We start from the raw sequence: 21,479 nt of genomic DNA, 5'->3' as shown, positions 1-21,479 counted from the left end.
TTCAAATTGGCACACTGCAATAAGGAATATTTTGATAGGATCATGCTTGATTTTAGCTTCTCCATCAGCCCAATAATCTTTTTTCCTTGCACAGTCATTCACCCACAGGGCTCATCAAAACCTCAAGTTTTGTTTATCAATCACTAATTTTTAACCATGCTTAGGAATGATGAAAAATAGAGACAGACACTTTAATCTCCTCACCCATCTCCAGTCAAGCCTGAGAAACGCCACAAGATGAAAGGATTATAAAACCCATCAGTCTGCATTCTCACTTCTTTGAATATCAATTCATCTCAGGACTAAAAACTCTGAAACATTTTTCATTGCTCCCGTCCCTATGCTACTCGATTGATTTCTTCATCTCTGTGAGGCTGATCACTCCAAAGGGGGCTGACATGTCAACGATTCCACTTAGGAAAATAACATTGTTTCCTTTTTGAAACCATTTGTAAAAGGAGGCTTAATGGCATCTTTTCCTTTCTCTCCTTCCTTCCTTGAAATGATGCTGCCAGTAACTGCCAACAAGCCTTCCTCCCCTCTCATCCCAGAGGTACCTGATTTAGTGCTTCAACGGAATGCTGAATATGAAGAACTGTTTAAAAAAAAGGCAACAAGCAATGCTGTCAAGAGGTCTAATGCTGTATCACAGCAGCTGAGTCAGAAGCCAGAATGGAAAGGGGAAGGAGGTTAAATCTGCAAGTAGAAAATGCTCCAGATGTCCACAGCAAGGGGCAAATAAGATGGGTTTGGGCTTTGTGCCAGCCTGCAGGCTGAACAGAATGACTCAAATCTTATCTAAGCCTACCTTCTTCCTAGAAACTAAGGCTTGCCTAGGTGTGAAAGGCCTGTTTGTTAATTCCCAATGAAGGATTCCTGGATCCTGCTTGAGTCTGAATCAGATTTTGAAGACATTTAAGTAGTAGCTCAATCCTTGGTGACAGCATTCATGGTACAAGTCCTTGGTCCCTTGTGTCAACAGAAATAACATTTTGACCAATGAAATTTAATAAATGTGTAATGCAGTTGCCTAGTTAGTATTATAGTTCTGCACTCCCATGGCAAATGCACTCATTATCTGTGAGAAACTGCTAATACTGCTCAGTCTGATTGAAACAATCCTGCCTTCTAAGTAGCACAAGCTCAGCTTGGGTACAAACAGAAAAACTCCCAACAGAAATAAGCAAATCGAGTTCTTGGTACTGATAGTCTCAGAGGTGATATATGAAGTGAAGCATCTTGGGAAAGGCAAAGCTCTTCTGTAAAAGACTCAGAGAGGAACAGCAATTCATATGGCCAACCTTATACACTAGATGGAACCATTCACTCCCAAAACTTTTTCATGTTTCCAGACAACAGTAATGCAAAGTTCATTGGTTGTGATTCAGACTTTGATATCAGGAGAAAACAATAGAACACTCTTACCTCTCCTACTGAGTTAGACAAAGCTTGAACTATCTTCTCATGAGCTGTGGCCACGACACTTTGTCCATTGATTTCAATGATCCGATGTCCAACTCTGACTCCTCCTCGTTCTGCTATCCCCCCTCTCATGAGGCTGCAAATCTAACCAGAGTAATTAATGATGAATATGACTAGCAAGAGCTATGCCAAAAGAATGACTTCTGGGGAGCATGTGGTTCTGGATGCAACACAGAAGTCAACATAGGTAAGAGATCAGAGACACAATGGGAAAAATGAATGAATTAATCATAACTTGAATAAAAACACCCTCATAATCAACACCTTCAATTAAATTCTACAAACATTTCTTGAACACCTATTATGTGTAGTATCCCTTGCCTAAATGTGCCATTTCAATTTTTGTCTGAGAACACAGGGTTCTGAGATTGGCTAGACTGTTACTCACCTGTAAATTATTGTCTTTCATGTACATAGATCATTCCAATAAATAATATACCTGGTTACAAGTATCTAATATAAAGTTGCTGCCTTAGCACCCACAACAGAAGCCATAATTAGTAATTCTGTTCTTAGAACAAGTGAAATGAAAATTGCTTTCCATTCCATTCAATGGGGTGAGGGCAGCAGAGACCTTGGGACCTGCCAAGACCAATTCTAGGGAGGGAATCACTGTGTGAGGAAAAAGGGCAGGATTTGGGGTAGAAGAAGAGCTCACCCAGGGTGCCAAAAGGGGTGGGATAAAAGCACTACATCTGTTAGTTTCTTGTTTTAACTGATGCCTGCTAAGTACATGCTAAACTTGATGTTATTCTTCCCCCTCTAAAAAAAAAATCCAGTAGGGGAGGAGTGAATTAAACTTCTTTGCATTGAGTTCTCAATGACTGATAAGGCTAACCTTGTGACCCTCCTAAAAGCTGATTAGGGTTGATTCCCCTGCCTTAAATATAGATCTGATTCCCTATTCTGAGGGTCTAGGAAAGTTCTGAAAACAACAGACTCCCCCTTTGGGTTTTATTGCCATTTTTCCACAATGGGGATGTTCCAGGAATTTCTGTTTGAGAAATGAAAATCGAAACAACTCCAAGATTTTACCTCCACATTCATAAGACTAATAAAGAAACCAAAAGATGAAAATAATCAACATTAAAGGGGATTTGTTGGTGGCTGGGGGAGAATTGTACAGCAATGCCTTGTTTCTGTAGTTCAGAAGTGGTACAACCAATGTGAAATTATAACTAAAAAGCCATGAAGCTCTATGTGTACTCTGAACCCATGACACCACAAGTGGGCCTAAAAGTCAAGGAGGTTAAAGATGGAGGGGAAATGCCTATGTATATATATATATACATATATATGTGTATATATACACAAAAATATTTATAGCAGCATTTTTGTGTCAACAAAGAACTTAAAGCACCTATCAATTCACTGAACAAGTTGTAGCAACATAATAGAATATTATCACACCATAAGAAATAACAGATATGAAGAGAAAGAAATTTGGAAGACTTGTATGAATTTATGTAAAGCAAAGAAAGCAGAATCGAGAGAAAAACATATGATTGTGATAATAATATGAAAGAAAATGATATGACCAGACTTCAGACTTCTGCTCAATGTAAAGACCAGTAATGACTTTAGAGGACTCAATGACATGTCTCCCATCTCTTGGCAGAAAGATGCAGAATGAAGCATACATTTTCAGACAGGGGTAATATGGTGGTTTCCTTTGCTTGACTATAATTATTTACAACAAGGATTCTACCAAAGGAGTTGGGTTAAAATAATTGGGAAGTAGCAGTGATGTAAAAAAAAGTACATCATAAAACATTTTTTAGAAATTTATTTTTAACTAGAAAGGTCTGTGTTAAATGTCATTCTCTTTAAATACATTGCAAGAAAGCATTTCAGGATGAGCCATTAGTCCAATTGGGTTGGAACAAAAGAGTATATGAAGGGAAGTAATGTGAAATAAGGGTATAAAATTGGGTTGGAGGTAGATTTTCAAGGATCTTAAACTAAACATGGGTTTGCCTTTTTTTTTTTTTACTTCAACCTGTCTGCAAGAAAATAGATGAAAATATTTTACTTGTGGGGAGCCAGAGGCCCTGGGTTCAGATCCTAGCTCTGCTTCTTGCTACCCCTGTGACCTTGAGCAAGTCATTCCTCTGGGCCACTCTTTGATCATCTATAAAATGAGTGGATTGTATTAAATGATCTCTAAGAGGTCTTCTCTACTTGTATAATACTATGATTTACTCATCAAGTTACTACACTTGAAAGATTATCTCATCAGGCATCCTTGACTCAAATACCAGTCCTAAGGACAGAAACTGAATTAATGATTCCAGAGCAGAAATGACCAAAGGGAAATATGAAAGCTGTCTTCAATTATTTAAATGGCTGAGATGTAGAAAAGGAAGTGAATTTATTCTATGTGCAGAAGATAGGATTAGGCCCCAACAGGAATGCCCGGGTCATCTGGAGAATTCTACTAAGATCTAAGCAGCACATTTCAGAAAAGACATAGAGAAGCAGGAATCTATATAACAGGCAATGACTTGAGAGTAAATGATGCAATACAGGGCTTATGTCAAGGAATTGGAGATATTTAACCTGGAGAAGGGAAGACTTAAGTTGGGATTCAGGAAGGGATAGAAGCTATCTTCAATTATTTGAAAGGTTACCATATATAAAGAGATAGCATTGCCCAGTAGATAGGGTGTAGGATTGGAGTCAAGAATACCTGTCCTGACTCTGATCCTTCTTAGCTGTGTGACCACCCAGGCTGGCGCCTGGGGAACACATCCCATCTTGACTCAATCTTCCCTTACCAGCTGGGGCCTGGGGTAGAATTGCTTTTTCATACTGGGAGTGGTGAGAAGATCAACTGTGCGAAGCTATTAAATTCCCTCTATTTCCTCTCTAAAACCCTGTGATTGAGTCACATTGAGACTAGGTTGTGACTACCCTTCCTTTCTGTCACTCCTCAATTTCTCATCCCAGTTCTTCCTAGGCCTCTCTATCTTCAAAGTCCCTGCCCTCCCCAGCCCTTTAAAATCCCTATCGTGGCAATAACAAATGCCTCTCTGTATTAGACCTCACCCTTGCACACTCTTGACTTCCCCTAGAAAATACTACATCCCTGATGTCCACCCTCAATACTGGACATCACCATCAGTCAGCACCATTCCTCCTCTGGGATTCGCTCCATTCCATATCAATCACCTTAGCCAGATCCTGGTTGCTGTTATCTACTGGCCTCCAATACCTTCCTCTCTAACTTGGCCTCTGTCCTAAAAATTAAGGACCTCAATATATATGTTGATGTCCCCTCTGATACTCCAGCCTCCCATTCCTCAGCCTCCAAGTTCCTATGATCCTTTACTCCCACCTCAGCTAAACACAAGCATAGTCATACATACCCTCAAACTTACCAGGTGAGTACTCTACCTCCATGATCTAGAACTTGGAAATTCCTCTCACATCACAACCACTTATCTTTCTATTTCAACCTCCATCTAAAACCTTCTTTGATTTTTGCACCATTAAAATCTCCAACTACTCCATTCATCCATGTACTTCCAGTCCATCACCTCTGCTGAACAATTGCTACGAGGCAATTATGTTATTATTTCCTAATTGACTTTACCTCATTTCCCTCAATAACTGTTTAAAACCTGTTCCCTTCTCACACCACCTATGGTACTCCTATTTCCTTCCCCTTCAGCAGAGAACCTTTCCTCCTACTTTGCCAAGAAAACAAAGACCATAATGACCAAATTGGCTTTCTGTCTTTTTCTCCATTCGACCCTCCATCCCTTACCTGTACCCCTTGGTACTAGCTGTGCGCTATGCTTCAAATGCTTTCCTTTCTTACTCCTCCCTCAGGATCCACTCATGCCCCATCTTCTACATGAAGCCTTTCATGATCCTCAACTGCTAATGCCCCAACTTCCCAAACTAATTTGTGTTTAAGTGCTTTTTCTGTATATGTATTTTTATTAACTATATTTTTTTGCTGTATATACTTTTATATATATTTATTTTCCCTATTAGAATATAAGCAGGGGGGTGGCTAGGTGGTACAGTGAATAGAGCACCAGCCCTGGAGTCAGGAGGACCTGAGTTCAAATCTGGCCTCAGACACTTAACACAAAAACCTGCCATGTGACCTTAGGCAAGTCACTTAACCCCAACTGTCCCACCTTCCCCCTCCAAAAAAAAAGGAATATAAGGAGGGATTATTTCTTTCTTTCTACTGTATTCCTAGTGCCTAGCATAATGCCTAGCATATAGTAGGCTTTCTTAACACAGTGCCTGTCACACAAATGTTATTGGTTGATTTAATAAGTGATTGTTGATTGATTAATTAAAAATAAAGGCCATCCATTTTGAGCAACTTTTTGTTCCAATCTCTGAATAAGAGGTAGCCCTTTTCCTTGCCAATGCCAATCTCTTTACTTGGGCTCTTGATCCTATCCCCTCCCAAACTGTCCTGTCCACAACCTTGTCTCATCAATCAACCACTCTTTCTCTCTAATTTCCATTGTTTCCTTAATTACCTGCTCCTTCCCTGCTACCTATACATATACCAAGGTCAGTTTCATCCTTAAAAGCCCTTTACTTAACTCTACTGCCACCAAAGCTATTGTCTTCTTTGTTTCTTTCTCTGTTACTTTTCACAGCTGGGGTCAGAGAAGCTGCTTTCTACAATCATTGCTTCCACTTACTCATGTGGTACTTACTTCTTCAACCCCTGGCAATCTGACTTCTGACCCCACCAATGAAATGCTTTCCCCACAGTCACCAATGGCCCTTTCTTGGTCCCCATTCTTGCCATCTCTGCAGCATTTGACAATGGAGATCATATCCTCCCCTTCCCTTATCCATGTTCCTTTTTCTGCTCCCATCTTACTGCTCCTCCTCAGTGTCCTTTGCAGGATCCTCTCTTTAAATGTGGGGGTACTCCTGAACCTTCTTGTCTTGTCTCTTTTCTCCTCTCTCCCTCTTTGATCATCTCCTCTGGGTACATTTATCATCTCTAAGCCAATGACACCCAAATCTGCAAATCCAGCTCTCAGCACTCTCCTGAGTGTCACCCCTGCATATTCTCCTGCGTGCTAGATTGGCTGCTCTCCTTTGTTCTTGAAGAGGACCAAGATGACATCACTGTGCTAGAGTAAAGTTACAGAGTGTGTGTCACTATGGCTGATCAGACAAATATGACCTCAAAACATTCTATCACAGATTGGGCACAAATAGTCCATGTGAACATTTGAGGTGGATCTCCAAATGTGTGTATCTTGCATTACTTTTGAGCTGTATCAATTCTGTTTTGCTCATAGAGCACAGAACCTTCTCTAATGAGAGCATGCCATGCTGAGTGGTCCTGTGCCAGTGTCTCCTATGTCACACAATCAATTCCAAAGTTCTTAAGAGAGACCCTGAGAGTGTCCTTGTATCACTTCTGGTACCATGTGAACTCTTGTCATGTGTGAGTTCTCTACAAAGTAGTCTTTTTTTGGGCAAATGTACATTTTGCATTTGAATAATGTAGCCAGCCCATTGGAGTTGCACTCTCTGAAGCAGAGTTTGAATGCTTGGCAATTTAGCTCAAGAAAGGACCTCAGTGTTTGGTCTCTTATCCTTCAGAATCTTCCTAAGGCAATTCAAATGGAAGCAATTCAGTTTCCTTGCATGGTGCTGGTATACTTCCCAAGTGTCACAGGCATACAACAATGAGGTCAGCACAACAGCTCTGTAGACCTTCAGTCTGGTGGTCTCTAATGTCTCTTCTCTTCCATGCTTTCCTGCAGAGCCCCCCAAACACTGAGTAAGCTCTGACAATGCATGTGTCAACCTCATTATCAATGTACATCTCTGGAAAGTACACTACCAAGGGAAGGATCTCCCATAGTCATCTCAAACTAAGCAGATCCAAAATGGGATTTATCTTTTCTAATAACCATGGACTGTGTTGTTTCCTTGTTTAAGACGGCTCATGCCTTACCAAATCCCAGCCCTGAGTTACCATGCTTCTGTTTCTACATGAGGGCTGCTGAGCAGCTCCAGATGAATTCACACAATCATACTAAAATGATCCCCACCTTCTAATTCCCCTTTTTTGCTGAGGGTATTCTGATCCCTCTAGGCCCCTGCATCATTGGTGACTCCTCCTTTTCCCTCAATCTCCACATCCACTGAGTGGCCAACTCTTGTCTCTTCTTCTTCCATACCTCTCCCATCTGTCCCTTTTTCTCTGTTAACACAGTGAACACTCTAGTTCAAGCCCTTATTACCTTTTCACCTACATTATTGTGATAACTCTTATCACCAGTCTACCCTTCACACAACTGCCAAGTTGATGATCCTAAAATACAGGTCTAATCATGACACTCCACACTAAAGAATCATGAATCCCTCCCTACTGCCTTAAAGGGAAAATACAGCTTCTTGGTTCCAGCCTACTTTTCCAGACTTAGACTGTGTAACTCACATGCATGCTCTGTGTTATAGCCCAAATGGCATACCTGCATGTTCCACGTACAAATTCGACTGACATGTCTTTGCATAGGCTGTCCCTCATGCCTGAAATGCTCTCCCTCCTTACCTCTGACTGGCAAATCAACGGCTCCCCACTTCCAGTCTTAGCCCAGCTGCCATCTACTATAGGCCTTTCATAATTTTCCCCACCCCAATTGTAGGTGCTTTCTTCTCATTCCTGGAAAATTACTTTATATTTTCTTTCTTGGGCAGGAGTGGCCCAAGGCATCCTTAATTTATTTGCTGGACTGGAACAGCAACCAAGGAGTATTCTGCTCTTAAAGATCACAGAGGGCTTGGTGGGTTTCTCAGCAAGAATCTCTCCCGTTTTACACTCAATGAACAAACATCTTCAATTCAGCTCCAGTTATTCTGCACCAATCGCAGGAGTTCATTCACTGTGTGCTCCTAGCAAGGAAAACGTTCCTCAGCAAAGAGCCAGTGGGCACATTCACCTCCAATTCAGTGCATTAATCAGGACTTCTCTCTGATTACTCCTGCTATATAAACTTTATCTTTACTTCTCTGTATCCAAGTTCTGTCCCCAGGGCAGAATCTAGGTTCCTGGAGGACAGGTTCAATTTGATTAACCCAGAACCTAGCATGCTGCCTTGAACTGAGTAGGTCTCAATAAAGGGTTTGAATTAAAACCATGTAACCTCTTTAAGCTTCAAACAACTCTAAGACTACATAAGTTATAGAAGAGCTATAATCTGTATCGGATAAAGGGAGTTCCCATGCTGATAAAATCCCAGCTTCTTAATATCTTAACAATGGACATATGGGCATCATGTAGACTTACCAGACTTGTTTTGCTTGTCCCTTGATGCCTAAAGTAGTAACTTTGGAAAGAAGGTGAAAAGAAGTGGTTTCCTCAAGATAAGAGGAAACTTCCAACAATGAATGCTGTCCTAATACAAAATGGGCTGCCTCAGGAGGCTAGAGACCATCAAGTAAAGGCCAAATGCCTTTGGGGATCCTGTAGAGAGGATCCCTGTTCAGGTCTGAATTGGACTAGATATCCCCTGGGATGTCTCCCAGTTCTGAGTCTATAGTGCAGAACCAGTATGGTTTAAGACTAAAGTCATAAGGGCTGGTTCAAATTCCACCTCTAATACATGATTACTTCTATGACCTTCAGGAAGTTACTTAAGCACTCTGGGCCTCAGTTTCTCCAAGGATAGAATGAAGGTATCAGGCTAGATGTATTCTGGGGAGCCTTCTAGCCCAAGATTTAGAAGGCTAACATCCAGAGATATTGCATAGTCCAGATAGTAGCAGCATATCATTCCTCTGTCTCTATCCTAGCCTTGCTAAAGGGGTCTCTTGCAAAACTGACAAACCCTTTGTTTGTCATGGGCATGAGTACAGTCTGAGCCCAGTAACTGTTAGCTACTTCTGAAAAGGTCAAACAAACAAAACTAGGGAAAACGAAATAGTACTGATACAGAGAATATGTCTCCTTCCCGGAGTTCTCTAGCACTTTGGTCCCTTAAACTGTCATTCTTCTGGGGCCAACGAAGCCTTTTGAATGTTCCTAGACTTGAGGCTAGGTGGCACACTGGATAGAGCACTGGGCCTCAGGACTCGTCTTCCTGAGTTCTCAAATCTGGTGTCAGACACTAGCTGTGTGAGCCTGGGCAAGTCACCTAACCCTGTTTGCCTTAGTTTCCTCATTTGTAAAATGCATTGGAGAAGGAAATGGCAAACCACTGCAGTGCCTTTGTCAACCACCCCCCAAATATGGGGTCATGAAGAATAAGACATGTCTGAACAACCACTGACTTGGGGCTCCATGGCAGAAGTCAAGATCAGTTCCTTTAAAAACCAAAGCCACCATGGCAACTGTTCTTTGAAAGAGGGAACTTTTGTCAAAATAAAGCCAATCACTGATCCCAATAATCTTTTTCCCAGAAATACAGCAAAACCATAATGAACTTAGGCTTTTATGAGCCTGAACAGAAACAACAACAATGAAAAACTCTTTGCAGGAAGCATTTTTAAAAAAAAATCCGTTTCTTAAAGACTAAGATTTAATTACCAAGGATAATTCCTAGCCATCTTTTCCAGGCCTACAGGCTGATTGCTAAGTAGGGGGTTGGGGAGAGGTAGAGAGACAATTTAAAAAGTCATTAGAAATTTCATACACAACCAGGTAACTGAAAGAAGTTGCCATCCACTCTTTTTAAAGGGAATAGTCTTATCGTTCTCTTTCAGATTTAGAAACAAGGTATTTTAGAGTTGAAAAGGAGCTCGGATCACCATGCTTTATTTGAATCCCCAGAGCCAGTACAGTGCCTAACACATGTGTATGTTTATATGTATACACATGTGTATATATACACATATATACCTATAAGTATATATGCATGCTTGTATATTTGCATAGATACTATGTACATCCTTCATACATACATCAGGAACCTCTATGGGATTTCATTGGCATGGGAACCCCTTGAACTAATGCAGATTACTACTCATTTATAACTACTTTCCTCTTGCATGGCATAATTCAGAGCACCATGATGCTAAAACTGGCTCTGCTGATGATCAGGTCCCCACCAGATATATATTAGATGACAGCGCAGTATCACTGTCATAAGACCTAGGTTCGAGTGTGACTGCAGCATTTACTAGCTATGTGACCTTGGTGAAGTCATGTAAACTCAGCATCTCAGTTGCTTCATCTATAAAATGGGGCCAAGTTTTCATTAAGAATGTATATAAAGTATCTTATAATCACTAAAGCACTCAGTGAATATGCTTAGTTTTCTCCCATTATAAGATGTATGACAACCTCTCTGTAACCAATGACCAATGTGGGATCTGTGTCCAGGGCACCTCTGACACTTTCAGAGGCCCCTCCTTTGTATCCTGCAGCAAGAGAATGAGTTGATCAGGCAGTCCCTTGCCTGAATCTGTGACCTCCCAGAGGGAATGGAGTCCTTGCAGAAAAGGCGAAGTGGAGGAACCTACATCTCACCTCTTAGGAGAGACAAGAAGGGCCTGAGCAAGGGAGCTCCCAGAGAGCACAGGGGAAGCAGACCTGCTCACTGTGGGAACTGTTTCCCAAGAATGGACTTGTCTCCTGAGAGGTAGTATAAATGTCTAAGAGGGTTAGTTCTTTAGTATTAAAATAAAGGAGATTAGAAACATCAAAGTCTGCACATAAAAAAGACTGAAATATGCAATTAGCTTTGGAAAGAGTAAGAGAAGTTAATCCAGATATGCAAAATTCATTTGTCAAAGAGAGGGCCCTAACAGGTAGGTTCTGCAGGGCTTTTAACTTCTTTCCTTTAAATCTCATTCCTGGAAACTGTCTTCCTTTTTAATAATAATAATAATAATACTTCATAATGATCATAAGAATACCAACCGTCATTTCCATTTACCTTACCTTAAGGATTGCAAAGCCTTTTACATATATTATTTCACTTTCTCTTCACCCTGTGAGATAGGTACTATTATGATCTCCATTTTACTGATGAGGAAACTGAGGTAGAGATTAAGTACCTTGCTCGGTGAATAAGAGGATTTGAAATCCAGCATGGTTGATCTACTGTACCCCCTGGCTGCCTCACCTATCAGTGAGTATTTACTACATGCCAGGTCTGTGCTAGGCACTATGGATGCAAAAACAAAGAATGAAGAAATCTCTTCTTTACATGGAATGGGGAGCCCACTCTAGAACCTCCATCCTTTTTGTCCCATCCTAGGAGTTTTAATAACTTTTCTAAGTGGATCTCAGGTCAGCACTGGCCAGGGCAACTGACAGGAAAATGGACCTATCAAGGAGTCAGAACCAGGAACAAGTGAGCAGAAGCTGCCCAGGGGCAGATTTTGACTTGATAGAACGAAATCTTCCTAACAATTAGACTGGGCAGCCAGAGGAAGTCATAGGTTCCCTTTCATTTGAGTTTTGAAAGTGAAGGCCATTTGACTCCTCTTGTGGCTATGGTAGAGGGAATCCTCAGCCAAAGAATGAGCTGAATGGCCTCAGAGATGCACTTCAACTCTGAGCTTCTGGGACATTCTGATTGGATAAAGAGCCTAGCCAAGATTGGCCAAGGGGTTGGGGTTTTTGTGCTGAAATCTCTTTCAGGAAGGATTCATGTTACAATGGAGAGAAAACAATTATAAAGGGCTTGGAAAGGAAGGAAGACAAGGAAGGGTGGGCATGCCCCTCCCCTCTCCCCTCCTCAAGCTGCTTCACTCCAGAGAGCAGGCAACATATGGAGGCCCCAGGGAGAGCAGAGGGGTTATTAATCTCCCAGTGATGTCTGAAGACAAAGGAAGAACTGAGTGATGGGGGAGGGGGACATCCTCCAGAGAGAAATCTTATGGCAATCACAGTCACATAATGTACATGTCTCGAGCTGGTCCTATATGGATCACAAGTTATAAAGGCCACAATCTGACTTTTGAGGCCATAAGTCAAAATAAGGAGATTATATCAAACATTCATTTAACTGTATTTTACAACATTTAAAACACACTCAATTTTGAGGAACTTTCAGTAATCAGCTCTTTATATTTTCACAACAGCCCTGTGAGGCTGATACTCTTAGCTTCTTTCCACGGATGAAGAAAAAAAATATGCATGTCTTTTGACCCTGTGATATCCCTGCTGAGTCTGGACCCCAAGGAGATCCAATGAAGAGGAAGAGGACCCTCGTGTATAAAAGTATTTATAGCAGCTCTTTTTGTGGTGGTAAAGAATTGGAAACAGAGGATACCCATCTACTGGGAGATGGCTGAACAAATTATGGCATATGAATGTACTGGAATATCATTGTGCCGTAAGAAATGACAAATGGTAGTTTCAGAGAAACCTGAGAAGACTTTTGGATAGTGATAAGAGTGAAGAGAGTAGAACCAAGAAAATACTCTATTCAATAACAATATTGTAAAGCCAAACAACTTTCAAATACTTAAGAATCAAACAAACAGCCAAGTGTTCCATGAGACTGATGATGAGGCACTTATAACCCTATTTCTTGACAAAGGGGTGACAAGCTCAGATGCAAAATAAGGCACACGTATTTAGACATGGCCCACATGGGAATTTATTTTACTTGACTATGCATTTCTATTACAAGGGTTGTTGCTGTTGTTTGTTTGTTTTTAATGTGGAAGAGGTGAGCTGGGGAAAAAATAAATACTCATTAATTGAAAAAAATTAATGAATGTAAACTAAAAGTTTTTAAAGAAATGGGAAAGAGGGGAAAAAAAGGGCCTTGAGCAAGTCAAAGAATCTGAGTTTAAAACTGTCCTCATATACTTATACCCTGTGTGATCCTGGTTAAGTCATTTGAATTCTATCTGCCTCAGTTTCCTATCTATAAAATGGGGATTATAATAGCACCTACCTCCCAAGGTTATGCTTGTCCTTCATTTTCAAAGAGGACCATGACATCAGGGGAATGATGACATGACTTGCAGTTGCCTGGATGGGTCCCAACCAACTGGATAACTCATTTCACCCTCTCCCTCTCCTTCTCCTCTCCAAAGGAAGGCAAATATTGATGATTGGAAGTTGCCCGGTTATCTTGGGGTTTACTGGCTAGATTCCTTCCTTCCTTCTTTCTTTCCTTCCTTCCACCAAACCTTAAACTCATTTCACTCTGAAGTTCACAGATTGGACCACAATAGCTTCCTGCCCAAGGACTCCCTTGATGGCTATTTTTGGGGCCCTCCTGGCTCACAGTGAATGTCAATCAAAATTGTTTCTCTTTTAACCAGCAATCCTAAAGGTCTTTCCCTTCCAGCTTGATATTTTCTCTTTTTTTAATTAAAGGGGTCATCCCTAGACTCACTTCTTTAAGAGGCCTATTCACTGAGTTGGCATTACCTCACTCAAAGTGAGAAACTGAACAGGCCTTAGCCTAAAAGGGCCCAGGTCTCCCGTTGCATTATGGGTCATCTCCAGTCATCCTGATAAATATCTGGCCACTGGACCCGGAACACTCTGGAGAAAAAAGTGAGGCTGGTGACCTTGCACAGCCCTCCCTCCCTCAAATCAAAGTGAGCTGCAAGTCATGTCATCGTTTCCCTGATGCCATGGTCCTCTTCAAAAACGAAGGACAAACACAACCACCACCTCCCAGGGCTGTTGTGAGGATCAAATGAGATCATATTTGTAAAGCACTTAGCACAGTCAGTGCCTGGCACAGTCAGTGAGTACCTAAAAAATGCTTGATCTCTTTCCTTCCTGCCCTTGGAAGAGATCACGGGCAGGGACCTTGTAGCCTAGTTTTCTTTTTTTTTTTTTTTTAAGCAATTGGGGTGAAGTAACTTGCTCAAGGTTACATGGCCAGTTATTTCTGGGTGTGGTGCTAAGTATCTGAGCCTGGATTCGATCCCAGGTCATCCAGACTCTGGGGCCGGTGCTCTTACTCACTGAGCCACCTGGCTGCCCTGTAGCCTAGTTTTCAAGCCAAACACTTGAGAGAATTGGGGATCAATCAATAAGTATTTATTAATCATTTGCTATGTGCTAGGTACCATATTAAGCAACCAAGGTCCAAAGGAAAAGGAAAAATAGTCCCTGGCCTCAAAGAGATTACATCCTAATGATCCTCTAAAAGAATTCAGAGGCCAGAAGTTTCAGCAGCAAGCCTGCTTACATAAGTAGTGCTTGTTTCCTCTTTCAAAAATAAACTCAATATCACACCAAGGAAGCAACGTGTACAATGCGATGAGTGCTGGCTTTTGGGTCAGAGGACCTAGGCTTGAATCCCAGCTCTGACATTGACTACCTATGAAAGCTTTGGGGAGACAGTTTCCCAAATGTCAGTTTGCTCATCTGTAAAATGAGAAGATTAAATAGCTTCTGAGGTAGGTCTTTAACTCTAAATTGATGACTGAAAGTTGAAACTTTCTTAAGGAAATCAACAAAAAGGTCCTAAGCTTTGGAAATGAACAAGGTTTCTTTTGTTCATAGCTTTGTAATTACTGCTGACTCCCTTTACTACACCCCCCCACACACACACACTCCCCCTCCCCGCCCAATCTCAACACTGACATTTCCCAGGACTCACTTTCCTAGTCAATAAACTGGGAATCTCTCTACTTACCCCCAGCTCAGAATCAATACAGTGACTCACATAGCAGATTCCCAATTTCCATAGAACACATGGTCTAAAATTTGTATACCTGTTCATATCATTAATATCAATGCATTGTTCAGTATAGGAACTTCATAAATGTTTACTCTTGAATGTTATTCAGTCTTCTATTGGGAGTTCATATTTCTTCCTTCCTTCCTTCTTTCTTTCTTTCTTAGAAGTTACAAACTTATTAGATGAAATTTTCACCATTTCAGAAGGGGTATAATTTCTCCCTCCTCCCCACACTCCAACTTCTCCCACTGTCTTTATCTTTTGCTGGATATGTAATTCATTATTTTTCATGAATATATCTGTTGTCTTTTTTCCCCACCAAGATCAAATGTCCCTAAACACAATAGCAACTGTATTTCTTGTCTCCAACAATGACTAGGACAATGCTTTGGATATTTAACACTCAGTAAAAAATTGACTAATTAGTTCAAATCTGGCCTCAGACACTTAATACAAAAACTAGCCGTGTGACCTTGGGCAAGTCATTTAACCCCAATTGCTCTCCCCCAAAAAAAAGGCAAAAAAAAATTGACTGATTTAACACTCATATACAAGACTCAGTGGAAGGAACACAGTGCTGGGTTTCAGGAAGCCTAAGTTCTGTATCTGCTGTTGTGTAATTGTGTGACTTTGGGCCTGTCTCAAAATCCTTGCTTCAGGTTTCTCTTTTATCATATGGGCAGAATACCTACCCTACTTCTCTCTCAGTTAATGCTGATGATAAAATAAGCGTGGTTTTTACAAGTATCAGAATCAGGCCTCAAGTCCAGGTTTATTGATGATAAATCTACTGTTGCAGGAATCTAATGATCTGCAAGTTAAGCTGGTCAGACCTCTGTGAATTTCAGTTTTCAACCACCACTTTATTTTGCTTGATGTTCTATTTTCTATTGCCACATATCAGGGAAAAGGAAAAACAAAAACCAAGTGCTTGGGGCTTATGGGGCAGTGATTTAAAGGCAGAACTTCAGTAGGGCAAAGCATGAAGAATATGAGTTAAGAAGCTTTTTTGCTAATCTCAGCAGGAGAGATTGCTCTATATTTCAATCTAATTGCCCCCCAAATTGGAAATCTATTTAAAAATCACCTTTGACAATGGTAGAATTTCAGGAATGGGATCATGAAGAGGTCAAAGACATGAGAATCAAGACAAAGCCATTTGTGAAAAAAAGAAGAAAGAAAAGAAAACGTTTCTTCCCCCATCCTCCCCTTACTGCACCACTCACATAAAAGATAAGATTTATTTGTCTGGAGGCCATAGGGAAAGGCTTAAAAAAAAGGTGGTAGGAGGCTCTTCTTCTTTGGGGCTAGCCAGCCTATGAGCTGATTTTAAATTAAAGCAAAAAACTCAGAAATGGAAGGTTTTGTTCTTTAAACAATGTTTCCTCAACAGCCTAATCTTGATTTTAGTGAAACAAGAAACTCCTGCCATGATTTCACATGATGAACATGTTGCAGGATCTTATTGTTACAGATCTCTTGCTGCAGTAGAAGGTTTATGGCATATCAGTGACAATTTAGGCTAATTCTTTGGGAAGGAAGGAAGGAAGGAAGGAAGGAAGGAAGGAAGGAAGGAAGGAGGGAAGGAAGGAAGGAAAAGTAAGGAATCTTCTTGCCCACTTTTGGAGAAAGACAATGTGCTGCCTTTTCTTATCAGGCCCCTGGTCTTTTTATTCACTCAGATAGCATCTGCAGCACCATGGTACCCCACTCTTTATAAATGGCTGGGCATTAAACAAATCCAGAAGGGACAGTTCAGAAAACACTTAATCCATCTTTGGCCATCCTGCTCTCACACTTACTAGCCAGCATTGGCTTTTTTCAAGATAAAGCTGAAACAGATTGGCCCCACTAGGGATGTGTCTTTCCCCATAGCAGCTGGCCATTTCTACCCATATCTCTTGGTAGTGACTAGTATGGCAGCTTTGCTGTGGCTTCAGCCACAAGAGCTATGCTCACTTCCGCTATCAGCCACTTATCATCTAGTGTGGACCCAGTGTGACAACTACATCCCCTCAGAAGCCTTTCAGTATGTGATTATTTAGGAGATGTCTCTCTTCATAGGCTTAAAGGAACAAATACAAAAAAAAGAGCCCTTGGGTTCTCGGGTCCAGTCACAGTACTCCATAGTTAAGACTCCATAGTTAAGCTTCAGTGCCCACCAGCTCATTACAGCTCAGGGGCTCTATTGATTAGGCTGTTACTCATGTGACTCAGAGGGGAGATTTGCACTCTACTTACTCTCAGCTCAATAAGTGGGGAGGGGAGAGCCCTGTAATTTGAGCTCCTACAGATAAAGAATAGTACAAAGGAGCCTATTTCCATGTATCTATAGTGGAAAAGAGACGTAATGTTAATTCTTTTTGTTAAATTTCTAAATGTGATTCATAAGTATAGGGAGCTCCTTGGTAAGGAAACTCCCTCTACCCATGCAGAATAGCAATTTTGCTGCAATATATAGTCTTTGGCATTTGGAGCCCTGAGACGTTAAGCATCTTTCTCAGGGTCACGCAACCAATCTGTGTCAGAGAGAGGACTCATAGCATGTTGTCCTAACTCTGAGGTTGGACCTGTATCCACTACAAGATGCAAATTGTTAATGAATATTCTGGTTGGGTAATCATATGTGTTTTACATATATGGTCACTGTTCTCAGAATTTGATTATGTTTCTTGGGAGAAGTAATGTAAGAAATCCAGTTTTGGACTCAGGAAGATGTGAATACAAAGCCAGTTTCTGAGGCATATTAGTCATGGTACCATGGCAAGGTCACTTCATTTCTCAGTGCCTCAAGTAACTCAACTCTAGACAGTTGTTGAACAGTATCTGCAGAGGGGAATTTCCACACTGGGAGCTCCCAACACAGCTAAACTCACAGATCCAGCCTTCCCCTCCCCACAAAAATACACATATAAGTAAATTGAGCACAAGGAATTCTTCCACTAAGAATTCAGAAGTTACTGTAAGATCTTATAAGCTAATAGCTTATCACTATGAATGTCAGTTATCATTGGGTAGTAGTATTATAAAAGAAGAAGGTATATTAGATTTATATTGGTCCTTGACCTAAATTATAAGGAAATTTTTAAAGAATATTTATCAGAAAGTAGACATTCAATTTCCTTTTCATTTCTTTCTCAGATAAACACATATGTACACAGAAAAGTAGAGTGGGGATAAAATGCCAATCAACCTCAAGGATTCTTTTGTTTCCTAATAAGTAGAAATTTAATGAAGTCTATAAAAAGCATTTACCCCTTTCATCTCTTTCTTCCATACCTCTTCTATGTTGCCTACAATTCCACTTTGCTTCAAAGCCTTCTCCAGTTACATTTCAATCTTGTCTGGCTCTTCATGACTCCATTTTGGGTTTTCTTGGAAGGGATACTAGAGTGGTTTGCTGCTTCCTTCTCTAGCTCATTTTACAGGTGAGGAAACTGAGGCAAACAGTGTTAAGTGACTTGCCCAAGTTCACACAGCTAGTATCTGAAGCCAGTTTTGAACTCAGAAAGATGACTCTATCCACTGTACCACCTGCCTGCCACAGTTATACACTCACATCTAAGTCTAATTCCCAGTGTTAATTCATTGTGATAAAAAAAAACCCTCAAGTTACATTATGGGTTACTTTACCCTCATGTCAATCAAATGTGATCAGAGATTTGGGATTTTATTAAAGTGAAAGAGGTACTAGAGAACTCAAGGTAGATTTTTATCAGAAATGTATCCTCTCGGTCTCTAAACTAGAGATGTCCCAAAATTTTAATTTATGAAGACAGTAGTGGATTCCCTGTCACTGGAAGAGTTCAAAGAGGGGCTCGAGTATGACTTGACAGGAATGTTTCAAAAAATTACTGTATCAAGTAGGAGTTTGGACTTGATATCCATATTAGAATTTAAGATTCTATGATTCTAAATTCATTCTTTCAGTTTTTAGACTTTTTTCTATCACTACCTTAGTTTGTTGGTAGAAAATAAATCATGAAATTTGGGGAGAGAAAGAAATTTTTAGAGCACTATTGAAAGCCATTGAATTAGTCAAGGGTTCAAGAGTAGGGGTTGGCAGATAGCAGAGAATGGGTAGGAAGAAAATGAGGGGGAGAGATGTCTGACAACAAGTGTTTTGCTATAAAAAAGTCAAGACAGTTGGAGGCTTACTTTTGAGAATAGGATACAAACATTTTTTTTTCAGGAGAAATGTTAATGTCTCAAAGTTAAACTGATGAATTTTGAAAATCCATTTTTAAATAGCTTAAACTATGTCATCTAAGGCCTTTCTCTAAAATAATGTATTGTACTTTGGGAGTAATGAAGCTGAAAATAGAAAGCACTGAAGCAAAACTAACTCACATGTCTGCAAACTTTTCAGAAGATTTAGTATAAGAGCATTTGCTAAGCTAGCATTGTTTCATGTAGGCATATCCTATATTATTAGCTAATGTAATTGAACATTAAAGAGACTATATATACATATAACTTATGTACGCATCTACATGTGTATATTTACACACAAAGTAGTATGTATATATGCATATATACCCATATATATACCTAATACAGTTTGTATAAAGAAAAACATACATGTGTATATTTGTACATATATGTGGTATAAAGTCTTAGTTGAGCTAGCAATTTATTGTCTTTCATAACAGAAATAAACCTAGTACCTGCCTATTTGTTTTTTCAGTGTTTTTTCCATTCTTGATATTAACTTCAACTATTTGTTCAGAAATGTGTGCACACACATACATGTGCAAATGCACATGATACATGTATCTACTTACACTATGTGTGCAAAATCATGTGTATAAGTGTATGCACATATGTATACATACACATACATGCACACATACACATACCTACATATAATAAAGCTAAACCTAGAAGCTAATGGTTCCTTGTCAGGAAAAAACCTTTAGGAAACTCATTAATCTGGTACCATATAAACTGTCATTGCAACCTAATCATTTGCTAGTTTAACTAAGATGCTACACCTTGATTACCAGTAATTGGTAACGAAAAATTTTAAGAGGTCTTTTCTCCCTTCTAGAAATTCAAGGAATGACATTCATATAGATCTGAATGCCATTTCCTAGACAAAGCCAATGAGTATTCAAGTAAGTGCAACATTAGCATCAGCCAAAAATATAAAAAGAACTACTTAATGAATTCTAATTGGTCTTAACTCACAAAGCTTATGTTTGGCCTTCAGCTGTGACATACATATATGCATGAATACATACACACGTACATACATGTGTGTATATGTATGTGCATACATACATAGTTTATTGGAATATAACATGTAGTATCTGGTCAATAAAACAACTCCGCCTTCCCTATTCCACATGATTTGGCCAGTAGTCACATCCCTTTCAAGCAAAGCATATGGGCTTGACATTTTTCTAAGCACTTAAAAAACAGAAAGACATATAGAGCATCGGGATCCAGAACAAAGTGCAATACTCCCCTGAGCCCACAAACTGACACCCACCTAGGTTCTCCCATAAATCCTTCAGGCTCCAAGCTCACAAATAGGGTCCCTCATGCACATTGTTTTTAGCTTCATCTCAAGCCCTCTGTCCATTCACAAACTCTCTACTCTTACCTATTTTTCCCTCTTGAATACAGTCTACTTTCAAACTTGCATATATATATATGTATATATTTATGTGTGTATACACGCACATATGTCTAATGTCTACCACAAAGCCTCTAGCAAACAAACACCAAGGACAAGATTATTTTCCAACACATTTCTTAATAAACTAAAGATATAATTCATAACTGTGGGCTGCTGTGTGCCCCCACCATCTCCCCTACACATCTGTTCCCCCTTATTGACAATGTTATACTTCTTGAGGGCAGAGATTATGTCTTTTTTCATCTTTTTTTATCCTCAATGCCTAACAATGCTTTGCACAGACACAAATACCAAAGATTCTGGAATTTTTATCACCCTATGTGGAACCATCCTCCATTAACCCTCTCTGACTTAGTAAGTAGTCATAAGGGGTCATATGAAAATTAAATGACATGCCCAGGGTCCTAAAACTAGGATTTGAATTCAGGTCTTCCCAATTACAGGATCAACACTCTGTCCACTATAGTATTCTATCTCCATGCTGGGCATTTTGTAGGAACTTAGATATGTTTAAATGAATATTTTATATTTATATAAATCTTTACAATTTCAAAGGCATTTTCCTTACAATGGCCCTATTAAGTAGGTAAGTACAAGTATCATTTTCCCTCATTTTAGGGTTGTAGAAACTGTGGCTTATAGAGTTTGAATGACTTGGCCAAGGTCACAATACCAATAAATGGCAGAGCTAGGTCTAAATCCCAAGTTTCTTGACTCCCATGATCTTTCTCATACCACACACT

At 40.0% G+C, this 21,479-nt stretch overlaps 1 protein-coding gene across 5 annotated transcripts in view; it reads right to left on the bottom strand.

The window, feature by feature from the left end:
- APBA2 (amyloid beta precursor protein binding family A member 2) overlaps positions 1–21,479 on the bottom strand; it is a 388,985-nt gene that overhangs the window by 6,014 nt on the left and 361,492 nt on the right. For all 5 annotated transcript variants that reach the window (XM_069098428.1, XM_069098429.1, XM_069098427.1 and 2 more), the window contains one exon: positions 1,426–1,566. In XM_069098428.1, the coding sequence (XP_068954529.1) occupies positions 1,426–1,566 (141 nt within the window). The remainder of the gene's footprint in view (positions 1–1,425; positions 1,567–21,479) is intronic.

This window comes from Petaurus breviceps, unplaced genomic scaffold (genome assembly GCF_028583685.1).
Source record: "Petaurus breviceps papuanus isolate PSGF00001 unplaced genomic scaffold, PetGlider_PUasm1.0 37, whole genome shotgun sequence".
Lineage (NCBI taxonomy): Eukaryota > Metazoa > Chordata > Mammalia > Diprotodontia > Petauridae > Petaurus > Petaurus breviceps.
The sequence above is the reverse complement of the archived record's forward strand: the minus strand, read 5'-3'. Positions and strand labels throughout refer to the sequence as shown.